This window comes from Trematomus bernacchii, unplaced genomic scaffold, assembly GCF_902827165.1.
Source record: "Trematomus bernacchii unplaced genomic scaffold, fTreBer1.1, whole genome shotgun sequence".
Classification (NCBI taxonomy): Eukaryota; Metazoa; Chordata; class Actinopteri; order Perciformes; family Nototheniidae; genus Trematomus; species Trematomus bernacchii.
In genome coordinates this window covers 5,628,941-5,642,277 of record NW_022987641.1, presented here as the reverse complement: position 1 = coordinate 5,642,277, position 13,337 = coordinate 5,628,941, and the positions used below count along the sequence as shown (strand labels likewise).

At 40.1% G+C, this 13,337-nt stretch overlaps 1 protein-coding gene across 2 annotated transcripts in view; it reads right to left on the bottom strand.

Annotated features, from left to right (window-relative positions):
* The window catches only part of lin7a (lin-7 homolog A (C. elegans)), a 38,768-nt gene extending 31,109 nt beyond the window's left edge, over window positions 1-7,659 (bottom strand). For both annotated transcript variants that reach the window (XM_034133520.1, XM_034133519.1), the window contains exon 1: window positions 7,596-7,659. In XM_034133520.1, the coding sequence (XP_033989411.1) occupies window positions 7,596-7,632 (37 nt within the window). In that variant the 5' untranslated portion in view covers window positions 7,633-7,659. The remainder of the gene's footprint in view (window positions 1-7,595) is intronic.
* Between the last annotated feature and the right edge of the window lie 5,678 nt (window positions 7,660-13,337).

The following is a 13,337-nucleotide window of genomic DNA, read 5'->3' as shown; positions in this document are numbered from 1 at the left end:
CCCACCTTTAAGCGTTATATACAAACAGGGCAATGTTCATTTTAACAGTTGAGTTAAGTGCAATGAACATTAATGACTTCTCATTGCCAAAGTGACATATAGAAAATATTGTGTTACTTTTTTCAGCCACTTTGCCTTACACTAATTCTAGTTTTGCTTCAGTACTTACACTCACTGATTTCCTGGCCAACTAGCAGCCATGGAATACGGCCTACATGGAGGCATACAATTGGCGATTAACACATCCAGCAGACACAAAGCAACATTAACATTCACTGGGAGTCGCATTCACTCTCCTTTAGCTCTGTTTTGGGTCTCTAGTGACGCCTGAGGGAAATATCCGGCTCTTTAGCTGCTGAATGCTCCACTTCAGTATGTTCACCAGCCGTTTCCCACTTTGCTTGCCTGCTGTTTGGTTCTGAGCAGGTAGTGAATGGTGGGTTTTAAGAGGTTTTTTTATGCGGTTTGGGAACTCATTCAAAAGGTTGTTGGCCATGAAACCAAAACAAAAGGATGAGAAATATAACGCTCCATAGGGCCAAGGAGAACTGCAAAGTCAGGTAATAATTATTTGTCTGTCCATAATTCACATACAGACATCCATCGTCAAGAGACAGATATGGCTTTAGCCTCTGTTATTTATCTGCTCTCTCATTCAATTTGAGAGACTGCCAATCCATCCCAGAATTCCCTCAACAAAAACATGCTTGTTTGCTATCCTGGTCCTAAGAAAGTGTTAAGAGCTCCCAATTGATATCATAACAGCAGGAAGTCTGCACACCAGCGGACCCAGACTGAAAACCCACCTGTTCAACTGCCAATAAAAACAAAAGCAAAAACATTATTCATGGTTCTGTATAGCAACTAGAAAGGTTTGGCTTATTTGAAGCATAAGCAGTAGCACTTAAAATGCATTAGCAAATTGAAAGCTTATCTACTTGCGTTATTTTTGCTTTTTCAAGTTTGTACCATCATGGGTAAATGCACTTGTTGTAAGTTGCTTTGGATAAAGAGTCAGCTCCATGAAATGCAATGTAATGAAACCCCTTCTCTGCAGTTGTATGGGGATTTATTTCATCATCTGCCACACCTAGCTGCACAGCTCTTCCCAATCGACACCTATTTACCTGCTCCTTATTCTCAGATCTCTACCAGTTCGCCTGCTGTGCCACTTCTCAGCCCTTCATCCTTCTTGTATCTGCCTTCCTGTCTTGTTATATTTTCTCTTTGCCTGTCTTTTTGCACTTTCTGCCAGCATGCCTCAACCTTTTTGTCCTGACGTCCTGCTTGTTAGCGACCCCTGATTCTGATCGTCGACTCAATCAGAATCAAATTCTGCATTTACCCCACCTTTGCACACACTGAAGCAGCGTACATTTAAACACTTTTGCCACCACTGGACTTTATAGTAATCCTGACCTTATCTGTGTCACTAAAAATAAATCGCAACTAAATCAAGTTGAGCCCTCAAGTGCTTTTTTGTACAGTTTTGCCTCTCATCGAAACCCAGAGACCTGCGGTTTAGTGCTTTAGGTGAGTCCAGATGCGTGCAACATCTGTACAAGTGTTCATATCCGCCTCAATGAAAACTATATGCTCCACGTTGACAACTGCAAGTCTGCCAAATCTTGCTTATCTCGGAAGCAAACAGACTGTGGCAATTAGGTCATCCTCACTGTGTTGTTTGACAGATTATTCTCCAAAGGCAGAGGAAAGATAGCTGGTGGTGCTGTATCTAAAAGGAGATTTCTTTTTAAAGATAAGTGGCAAAAATAGAAATATTTATTAATAATCCTCTCTCATTATCTGCCGCAGAAAAGCTTAGGCAAAGCACCTCAAGATTGGAATGTGCAAAGTAAAATGAGTTGTAATTACAGAGTATCTTTTGAAGTGTTAGAGGTGTGTGACACTAACTTGTGTGTATGGTACATTAGGTTACAGTGTAATGCAGTGGAGCCATATTAAGCAGAGTTATGACACCGGCAGAGATCCTGTCAGCACTTTATTCCCACTGCTATACTTAGGATGAGGGCATTCTCATTAGTGATTCTTAATGATTAAATGAGCAAAGTTTAATGCCAGTTTTTTAATTAGGTGACTGTCAAGACTTCTTCATGTTTCTGAGAACAAAGTTTCTGTTGTGTGTTGACGATGGAATTACTATATTGCCCACTAATGTTAAATGGTGAAAGAAATACTAATATCATAAGTCAAATCAAACAAGAATAACCCGTAAAATGTAATGAAAGTATCATAGGTAAAAGTACTCTTTCTGCAGAATTGCTCATTTCAAATAGTTATGGATTATTATATTATTAATATTTAATTTCAAGCAAATACCAGCAAAAGTGTTTTAATGTTGTATCAGATGTTTTTAAATGTGAAAAGTAACTAGTATTTAAAGCTATCAGATAAATGTAGTGGAGTAAAAAGGAACATATTTTCCTCTGAAATTCACAGGGGTAGTATTAAGCAAAACCATTCCTCAAAGAGTGCAGCCGTGTACAGTACGGTCTTGGGTAACATAGGTTACATGTTAAATGTAGCATGTAAATCAAAATACAAATGTTTTCCAATCAATTGTGCCAAAACAGATTTGTACTGCTAGCACATGCCCTCATACATAAGGTAGAAGGTGTTATGGTGCTTTAAACTTAATACATTCAAATATTACTTTTCCCCCTACATCCAGATCCTGAATGAAATGGTCACTGATCAGACGTGTCGTCAGTGGGATTGTGTTTTATCTATAATTGTTGTCGGTTGCATAGCAACAGTGTTTATACAAGTATATTCACTTGAAACATGCAGTTTTCTTGACTTCCCATGCTTAGAAAATGACCCTTCTGAAAGCATAATACAATTCAATGCAAAATAAAAGGTGGTATGCGATGACTAATTGTGACATTGTCAGTGCGGCACCATACCAAACTAATTTCCCTGAGCTTCTTACATCAGGATGAATAAAACTTGTCATCCTCATCATTTCCTGATTAGAGAAAAGGCACAGAGCTGAACAGAGCCACAGTGACATGTAATAATGGCTTCAATGCTCGACCAGGCTCCAACATATCAGCTATGGGCAACGCTCCAGTTTTCTGGTACAAGTAGTCAAATTCTAACAGTGAACAGAAGAACTGAGCGTTATTATTTTTCAGTACTTAGAAGTGTAGTTTTGACAAAACTGCAGCAATGTAAATAAACACATTGAGATCAGACCCTGAGCTCATTAAACCATGCAGACGTGATTAAATCTCTCAAACATGACTGTACCTTGTTTTGATTTCGTCTCAAATGACCTTCCTCTGACTGCACTCCTACCTTTGTACCCTGAGAGATTCTGTCTAGCATGCATGCTGTAATAAAATGTCCTGAAAAGGCCTTGCCATCTGCCATCTGCCACTTTGACCTGGATGTCCTTGGTGCCTCTGGCAACTCTGCTGCTAATTCAAACCAAAACAACTGAAATACTCGCACTCTAAATGAGTAAAATGGGGCAACAGGGTTTTACCTAACAGGTCCCATGCCAAGAGAATTAGCTTTAATTTGCAATACTGTAACGAACCACTCAAAGTACGGCAAATAAATCTCTCCTTGAGGTTTAATGGCTCCTGTGGGAGTCTGTGAGAGCAAAATCATTGCACTTATTGTCTTCTTCTTTCTCGCTAGTGACTCTTTAAGAAAAATTACTTTTAAACCCGTAAATTCAGTTTCAAACAGAAGTGGGTTGAGATATTAACAGCTATGAATGACGTCAGCTTGTCAGCAACCCTCTAATCCTTCAAATCGCTGGTGTGACTGAGAGCATGTGATGGGAATCAGGCCGGGCCTCAAATCAGTGAACTCACTCTGATCTGTCAGAGGGGAAACAAGGACTGGGTCAGTGAAGGGCTGCATATTCCCTTCAGTCTATCAAGACAGGAAGTTATAAAGTGTACAGAGGGTGTTTGAGTCACCAAACTCTAACACACAAGGAAGAGTTTAGAGTTGCCATTTTTAAGTTGTGTTCAGCAGCCTCCCAGGAAGTATTGTAACGACTCTCTGCGACTGACTTAAAAAGGTCGTCCTCATCATTTGCTGATTAGAGAAAAGGCACACAGCTGAACAAAGCCACAGTGACACGTAATAAAGCCATCAACGCTCGACAAGGCTCCACAACATTGTGGTGCTTGCACTGGGCAGCGCTCCAGATTTCTGGTACAATTAGTCAATTTCTAACTGTGGCACTACTGAGTGTAATTCACTTTCATTACTTAGAAGTTCCATTTGGATAAAACTGCATTGATGTAAATAAAAACCCCAAGATCAGAGGCTGAGATCATTCAAATATGCGGCCGTGATGAAATCTCTAAAAACGATCCTTTCAAATTCTGCTTGATTGACCTTCCTTTGACTCCACACCTTTGTGCCCTGAGAGATGCTATCTGAAATGCCGTGCATGCTGGGATGAAATGCCCTGAAAAAACCCTGCCATCTTCCACCGCCTCTTTGACCTGGATGTCCTTGGTGCCCCTGGCCAATCTGCTAGCTAGTCACACTCCAAGACAATTACTCTAACAACCTTAATTGCTGTATTAAACAGAGATGGGTTGAGTGACGTCAGCCTGTCAGCAACTTTCAAATCCTTCAAATCGCAGGTGTGACTGAGAGCATGTGATGGAAATAAGGTCTGGCCTTATATGAACTGTATAGAAACACACTAACGCTTGATCTCTTTCTAAAAAAGAATCCCTATAATAATCTTGACAAAAACACACAATGGTCAGAGGCAAACACACCTTTACATTAATATCATTATAATTGCAGAGAGGTATGAGTGAGTTCTCACTTGTTTTACATCAGTAGTTATTTAAAGTCATGGCAACTGATGGATGCATTTTTGGAATGTCTTTTTAAGATGTTTAAGAAACTAGAAACATCCAAAACATCCAAATCTTGAAGCCTCTATAGATCAAAAATATACACGATATGTAAACATTACATTTCATTTAGCTGACGTTTTTATCCAAAGCGACTTACAATTACCAATTACAGGGACATTCTCCCTGGAGTAACTAAGGACTAAGTGCCTTACTCAAGGGCACACTAGTGGTGGTTTTCCTGGCAGGATTTGAACTCACAACCTTCGGATCTTCATCCCACCTCACTATCCATTAGACCACTATCCCTAAACCTGCCAGCAAATCTATCGCTATCATAGGTATGTGCAGGATTATGGAGTATGGACAATTCTCTTGATAATTGCTCTGAAATGTATGTTTTAGCCATCTTTGGAAACCTCTCAACTCTTTCATTTGTCCAATTATTCAGTTTGTGGGAACAAAAATCTGCTAAACGAAATACATTACCATTAGCACCTTCTGTAAATTATACCTGCTAAAACATCAATATGTATTTCCATTAGCTCAAAACAAACCTGTGCAGGTAGCTTACGACTTTGTTGTTTAGTTTTGTCAAAGTTTGTTCAGTACAGCTGATCTCTCTTCTTGCAAAGGGTTTCATACCAAGACTCTTCTCCTCTATAAGTTTACGAGACAAAAATCCTTTTCAAAACGCCACCACGCGCAATAACCTCTGCTATTTCATCTCAGAAAGGCAGTCATCTCTGAGACTTGCCCATTTGTAGTTAAATGCCAGCCCCACAGAGAATACAGAGTGGTTTTATAAAATATTCAGAGAAGTTCAAATCCATAGTTCTTGATGGGGAGCTGGTGCTTCCTTATCACAGTTATTTCCTCCGACAATAACAGGAAGGCCAGCGGGGTAAGATCTTTTCATCCTGCTGTGGGGCCAAGTGCGAGCTCTGGAAATGAACATGTCTGCTTCCTTCCTGTGTGTTTTCGACAAACTCAGCAGCTATTGCCTACTCCCCACACGAGACGTGAGTCTTTTTTCATTAGCAATTATAGTGTTTTTTCAATAGAGGCAGCAGCTGAAAAAAAGGAGAGCCTGTTATGTCTCTGACGGCTTTTGTGCCTTTTACTGCTCCTGCCATTACAGCTGTCAGCCGCTGACTGGTCGAATTCATGCCACAGGATGCGAATATGGATCAGTATACGGCCTGAGGGTCACGTCTGAATTACTGGCCCAGTAAATGGCTACTATCAGATACGGCTGAATTGGCTGAATGCTGATATTTTACCAAGATGGAAGGCATTCCTCTTATCCTCAGTGTTTAAACGCTTGTTTATCAGGCCAGCTAAGCTCCTGTTCTATCATTCTAAAGGGTGAGTGGTGAGGTGGAAAGGCATGGGTTGTATTGTTTATGTGTTTGCCTGGTGCAATCTCAGACTCATTTAATTACCTCTGCATGGTATAGCAGAATGTGCATCAGTAAAGATTGACTGCCCAGAAACAATACACTTCAGCAACAAAGAAATTGCAATTGAGGGACAAAATCTAATTCTAATGGCACCAAATGATCAATTATGGTTCATTACTTCACATACAATTTGACACCAGACATACTAATTCCTGCATGATAATGTATGTTCCCACCAGATAAAGTGTATTTATAGTCACCTCCTATGACCTGGAAGTGACTGGAGCTCATGCTTTACTTGGCACAGAGGAAATAGCTCTCCTTTCTCTGTATTTGACAGCATCCGTTTCCTATGCAAGGCTTGTGCAATATTACATTACACCAGAGGATGCCTGTGGTCTGAATGTAGACTGGGGATTTTTCACATCACTTGTGATCTAAAAATAGACCATTTCACAAAGAAACTACAGGGATTTCAAGTGAGTCTTCGATCCTCAAGCATGCATAAAGACCATTTCAAATGCAAAGTAATATTTAAAATCTCCCAGATATTACCAAGAGGAGTGTAAGGTCTGCTTGAGCATGTGTGCAATATGCTGAATAAGAAACCTGAGATGAAACAAATTATGCAAATTGTTATCCTGGACGCTTTTCAACCATATGAATGAAGTCAGAGGATGAACAAACAAGTGTTTAAGTCACATGGTGTACAATCACATACCAGCCCGTAGTAAACGCTACCTGTGGTGCGTTGGGTTTAGCAACACCATCCCAGTTTATCATTAGGCAATAAATGCTGCTTGCATTTCTATATGTCTCTCCAACAAGTGCAAAAAGACAACAACTCTGTCCTGTTCAGACAACTTGCCTGATGTGCACCTGCACATTCAAACACTAAAGTTATCCCTTATAGTACGCAGTAGATTTTCGTGCAAAAGCGCTTAAATATAGCTTCGGCTTTATGTTTACAGCAAGCTGTGACGGGATGATATTACGGAGGAGATTACATAATAGAGATGGGAATAAAGGAGAAGCACTGTAAGCGATGTAAGGGTGTCCATTTGTCAAATAAAAGATAGTGAGTTAATTTGTCTGCGCACAAAGAACCCGCAATCATTTTACAGAGGTAACGCTCCATTCTGCACATTCTACGCACGATAGGCTGGATGGTTCTATTGAGCTCACATTGCCTTGCAATAACGACCCGTAAAAACAATCTAGTGAATCCGAGTCCGCCACAAACACCTGGATCTACCTAGGGTTGCCAAATTATTGCTGAAGTTGTACAAAATGTGGAGAAAAACCCCTCAGATGACAAGCACAAGCGCCTTACCTCGATCCAGAGAGAGCGGTTGGACCACTGTCGCCATGACTGCTGTTTACTGGAGACTGGAGAGACTACAGAGCTGCAGCATCACAGAGAGAGCGAGAGGGAGGGAGGGAGAGATGAGGGGATGTTGGGAGTGGTTGGGAGGGGGATTAATCCACCTCCGTCCTCATGATATCTCATAACCTGCCATTGTTTTCATAGGAACAGCATGAACGCACTACAAAAAAAAGAGGAAGTCCATCTCTCTATAAAGCACAATTCAAACCATTTAAATATTTTTTCACATGTTCAAGAAAACATAAGATTAAATTGCTGTTGAGTATTTGAGTGTGGGTCAACTACTATATAAAGATAATTAAAGGCCCACATTTGCTCAGGAGACATATTTAAAGGTCACCTATTATGCAAAATCCACCTTTTCATGTATTTTATACATAAATATGTGTCCCCTCTGTGTAAAGAGATTCTGAACGTTTCAGGAAAAAAGATTAGTTTACTTTTTGTCCTGATCCATTTATATAAAAACCTGTCTGAAGATGAGCTGCTCAGATTTTGGCCACTTTATGATGTCATGATGATGTTTTGGGTTGTGTAACCATTAGCCAATCACCAACCAAGGTAACCCCCCCCACCTTATCACCTGAATCTCCTCCCGTTACTGTTCTTTTTAACCAAAAAGGGGGGCGTGGGGAGTGGCTCCTTATTTTCATCTAAAGTAACAGACAGAGAATCAGCACTTTTGAAACAGGCCTGAAACAGAGGGGATTATGGGATGCTACAATGATCTGTTTGGTATTTGGAGCCAAACACTTCAGAGACATGTTTTGTATATATCTGAGACCTATAATATATTGATGAAAAACAGTATAATAGGGGACCTTTAAAACATGGCCAGAAGTATGATGACACTTTTACAAGAATGTGGACTCCCGAGCAAGTTGCACGTTTTTTTAAATATGCACAACAATTACAGTGAAGCAGTCTTTGGCTAGGAAAATCTTGGATCCCAGACTCCCTCCAACAATGCTAATGCATATGTATAAAACCTCAAAAGTGAAACCCAATGAGCAGTACTCCCACATGTGTTTGCTGAACATCTTGTTAAAAATCCTGGACATTATTATGCTGCTATTAAAGCCTATATACTCTTCATTGTTCAGGTCCTCCATGAAATCTATCTGCAGGAAGTTGCCTGCATTCAACATGTCCTCTAAAGTATGCAAATATGTGGACCACATGCTTGGACATATGTCATAAATCACAGCTGCATTCAGGACAGCTTATCTCTTATATTAAACCTGACTTAATAAACAAGTCAGTCATCTCTCATTTTAACAGTTATACTTACAATATGCGGTGGCATCACCATTCAGAGGAATCTACCAGTGCCCTCATGCTGAATCTCTGAATGATGTGTCTCTGTTTTTGCATGTGTAAATGCTTAGGCACATATGATGCATTCATCCATTGCACTTCAGAGATCAGTTGATTGCAACCAGGCTTGCCTTAAAGGTTTATTATGAACCGCTGAGCCATGGCACTGTTATCTCCTCTCTTGGCTACATGCACTGCATGCAGCCTGATAAGGACTGAGTGATGGTAGTGAACCTTTGTTGAAGGGCTTAAGGATTAATCCTCATGTTTATGTGCTACCACAGAACGGAGCCAAACTACTGACTCCCTTCATCTACTGTAGATCTGCTGCCTAATGGTGCCTGCTGCTGTGATATCTTTCATACCTGGCCAGTCATTGCACTCAACAGAAGCAGTGCTACACAACAACAAGTCACAAATAGCTGGTTAAGGTTGGATGATGAGTCACGTTGCTGGCATGAAGCTGTAAACTCAAACCTGACAACCAACATTTAGGCTTCCATGTGCTGTTCAGAGCAAAATCCATACAGACACTGAAATTATCTGAATTCAATTATCTTGCTTGCAGCACTTTTGCCTATATCCATTTGGGAAGCAATTACCTCACTCACAACCTCACTTTACTTCAAATTGGCAGCCATGAAATAAGTCCAAGAATGACATTTTAAAAATCTCATGTCGATGTAATTCTGCGGATTCCATTTTCATCAACTTTAAGCATTTCAGGCATCATAATCTCGGTTTTTGATTGAAACTATAACAAAACCTAATCACACAGTCCATATGTGCCTGTGAATTCCTGCCACCCTCAGTCCCACCCAGCTGCATACAGATGTGAACTGGTGGTTAATGGTGGGCTGGATGGAGAAGGACAGGGCTTAGAGAGCGCACGGAAAGAGGGCACGGAGAGATTACAGGCCCCCGCCCATATGGGCTGGAATACAGTACTGCTTTTTTTTTAAAGAGGTGGGATTACGCAGCAGTGCTCTTAAAGCCCTTTAACAGCGAGTGAATTGATTTCTGAAAAGGTTTTCACTCCCACGGAGGACAAGAGGCCATGTAGACAAGGCAAATAAAGACACCTGTGCTGCAGAATGTTTACCTATCACATAAAAGCTCAGGAAGTCCGTATCAGCATGTTTGCAGGCACGAGCACAATTCAGTACTCTAGCAAAATTAAATTAAACATGTCATTAAAGAAATACTTTTGCGACATATTCTTAGAAAAACAAAGCATTTTTATTTTGGTGGGACCATGTCTCTTCAACATTGTATATATTGTTTGTTTAATCCATACAAAAACCATGCAAAAGTTTTAAAAAGTGTGGTTTTAAGAAAGGGTCATGTGCCAGATTATTTCTTGGCCTGATCCTGTTCTTATCCAAAAGGAACATTGGGTCATGAATTTTGACAACCATTAACTCTAATCCCTGTGCAGCATGACGGTGATCATGTCTCACTGGTAAAAAGAGATGAAAATATCCTGTTTGCTTGACAACATCTCAAGTATGAAGTATTAATGTGTTTTGTTTGTGTTTAGGTTTTGCTGCATGATGTGACAGGTTGCTTTCCCACAGCTGCTCTGCTGTTTATTACCAAGCTCCATCAGGCAGCTTTCTGACAGATAATGAAAGCAGATCGTAATGTGAACATACTGATAGACATCTTAAAAGTGTTATATATTTTCCAACAAGACATAGTGAAATAACAAACATATTTTTTCCTTTATATTTTAGAGGGACAACTGAAGGAAGTAGCTCCATGATGATATTCTCTCACTTCTCAAGGCTGGTTGTGGACCTTTCATTATTTGTAACTGAAGCAACTTTGGGATTAAATGCCTAGCTCAAAGGCACCTTGAGATTTACAAAACGGAAATCCTGCAGCACTGATTTCCACACATCATACATTTGTCATGGGATTTTAACCTCTAACACAAATGTCCTCTAACCATTAGACTACTGACGCCCCCTTCAGGGAATCAGATCCCATCACTTTGTCAAAAGGAAATAATACACGACATAAAAGTAATGAAATCGCACATTACATCACTTTGTTTCATTCACCAGCTGATTTAATATCTTTTCATTTGAGAAGAAAGATTATGGGAGTATATTGTCCCTCCTGTCACATTATTACAAAGCATGAAATTAGTAAGATCATGCTCTACTGCTGTTTATTTGGCATTTTAGCTGCTCATAAACTGACATTTAAATATTTTAAGATATCAAGAGCTACTGCCACTACACCCTAGATGTATAAATGCTCAAATATTGGTCTTGTACTTTTAAAGCTATTCATATATTTATCATCTGCTTTGACTGGCACTAAATAAGGGAATAGCAAATGAGCATGTGTCTCTAGTATTTTGCACGTTTAATTTTATGCAACTTCCCTCAGCTGTAATAATGTGTAATTATGTATCGGTTTTTCCAGATTATGAAGGATGTTGTTGGAAATTATTCCCAAGCCTTTTTGCAAACTGCTGCGTCTAAAAGCCATTGGATATGTAAAATGGCAATCATTATCTTCACACTAATTCAATTATAAATCCATATTCAGACTCGGGGGGTAAAAGAAAACACAGCTTGGAGATTAATCATTTGTAGATAAACTCTGGGAATTCGCCCCTAACTTTTTCTGAAGGGCATCCAACTGATTTCTGCTTGAAAAGATTCACACTCATTACATCAAATCAGAGAAAAGGGCGAGATGGAGGGGCCATAATGAGCCATGTTGGACTCCGATTTAGTCCTGATTGGCCTTTGCAAGCAGCGATTAGTAGTTCTCTCTGTGCCATGAGTATAAGAATGATATGTATTCTGCCAATAGCATCTGCACTGTTATAAAAAGAGTTATGGCAGCGCCTGGGGGAGTGATTTAGAGAGACCTTTTGGCAGCACAAATTACAGCATGAGGAGAAGGGAGGCATCCTTTTCCTGCCAATGTTTTGATTACAGTTATACATGAATATAGATTGTAGCATACATGCTCTGTTGAAATGTGATGAGATTTAAATCAATATTACAGTCAAAAATAACAACCACAGGTTTATCATATACAAAAAGCCAATAAAACCAGGAAGTGTTAGGATAACACATTTTTATGTAAACAAAAGGATATAATTCAAAGTAGGTTGTACAGTTACATTTAAATCTAGTGAAATATGTTAGCAGCTAATACTCCAATTTTTCCTGGAAGGAGCATGCTGCTTCCACAACTTTGCATGTATAAATAGAAACAGATGACCTGAAAAATCAGATGGATGAGTTACTCATTGGACACCAGTATGAAGGGGTCATAGTCAGGGGGAGTCAGCTGTATTATGGGTATTTACCAGAAGCTTGGATGATGCCAGTGACAAAAGATATGTACTCACCAGCATCTGAGAGTACGCCGTGACAGGACTGCACTGCTGTTGTGATGCAACCAGAAGAAGTAACTCAGCTTGTTGTCATCATTTGACTCCTGACAAAAAACCCAATTATGCTCCTAAATATCCTCAAACAAGCCCCTTCATGCATCCCTTGATCAGTTTAAGCACCGGTATTTGTATTCTTAACAGTAAGAGGGGTTATTGATGCCACCCTGAGGAACCTAAGAGTTTAATGCTGCAGCTAGAAAACAAAGATTTGCATTGAATATGAGCTCAAGCTGTTCACAAATAATTATCAATGATGTATTCTTGATTTGCATAACAAAATACATGCCACAGGCTAAATAGCTATTCCTGAAAAATGTATTGGGGGTAATGTTGGGCTTCAAACAGTGATTTTTTGTTATATGCAGGAAATACAGCATACACATTATTTCATGGCATTCCTTTACACATCTTAGTATTTATGTCTTGTAAAGTTTACATTGTTGCACTTCAGTTCATGTGTTGTGCAACATTGGTTGTTGTTGCTCAAGGCTCCTCCTGCATCAACTACATCCAGGTTATAGTTCGCATTCCTTGAGAGTATAGTGAGGAGCCTCATCCCAATACCCCTCCTCGACTCCTCGACTCCTCGACTCCTCTCTTCCCCTCCTCCGGGACTTGACCCGGAAATCGATCAAGACACGCCATGTTGAAGGACGTCCCAATAGCTGAAATGCACACGGAGGAGTCGAGGAGGGGTGAGGGAGGAGGGGTGCGGGAGGAGACGAAAGGGAGGATACACGAGAGCAGACTACGCGGAAGTGTTTTCACTACTCGCGTATAAAAGCCCCGCCCCCACCTTCACAGCTGGTCGATTTCAAGAGAGGAAAACGGAGAACTGGAAGAATGAGTGGAAAAGCGTCACATAAATGTACAAGTGCTCACAGCTCCGTGGGAATTATTATGTGCAATTCATTTCTTAAGGTTATACTAACAATTTAAGTCATGTT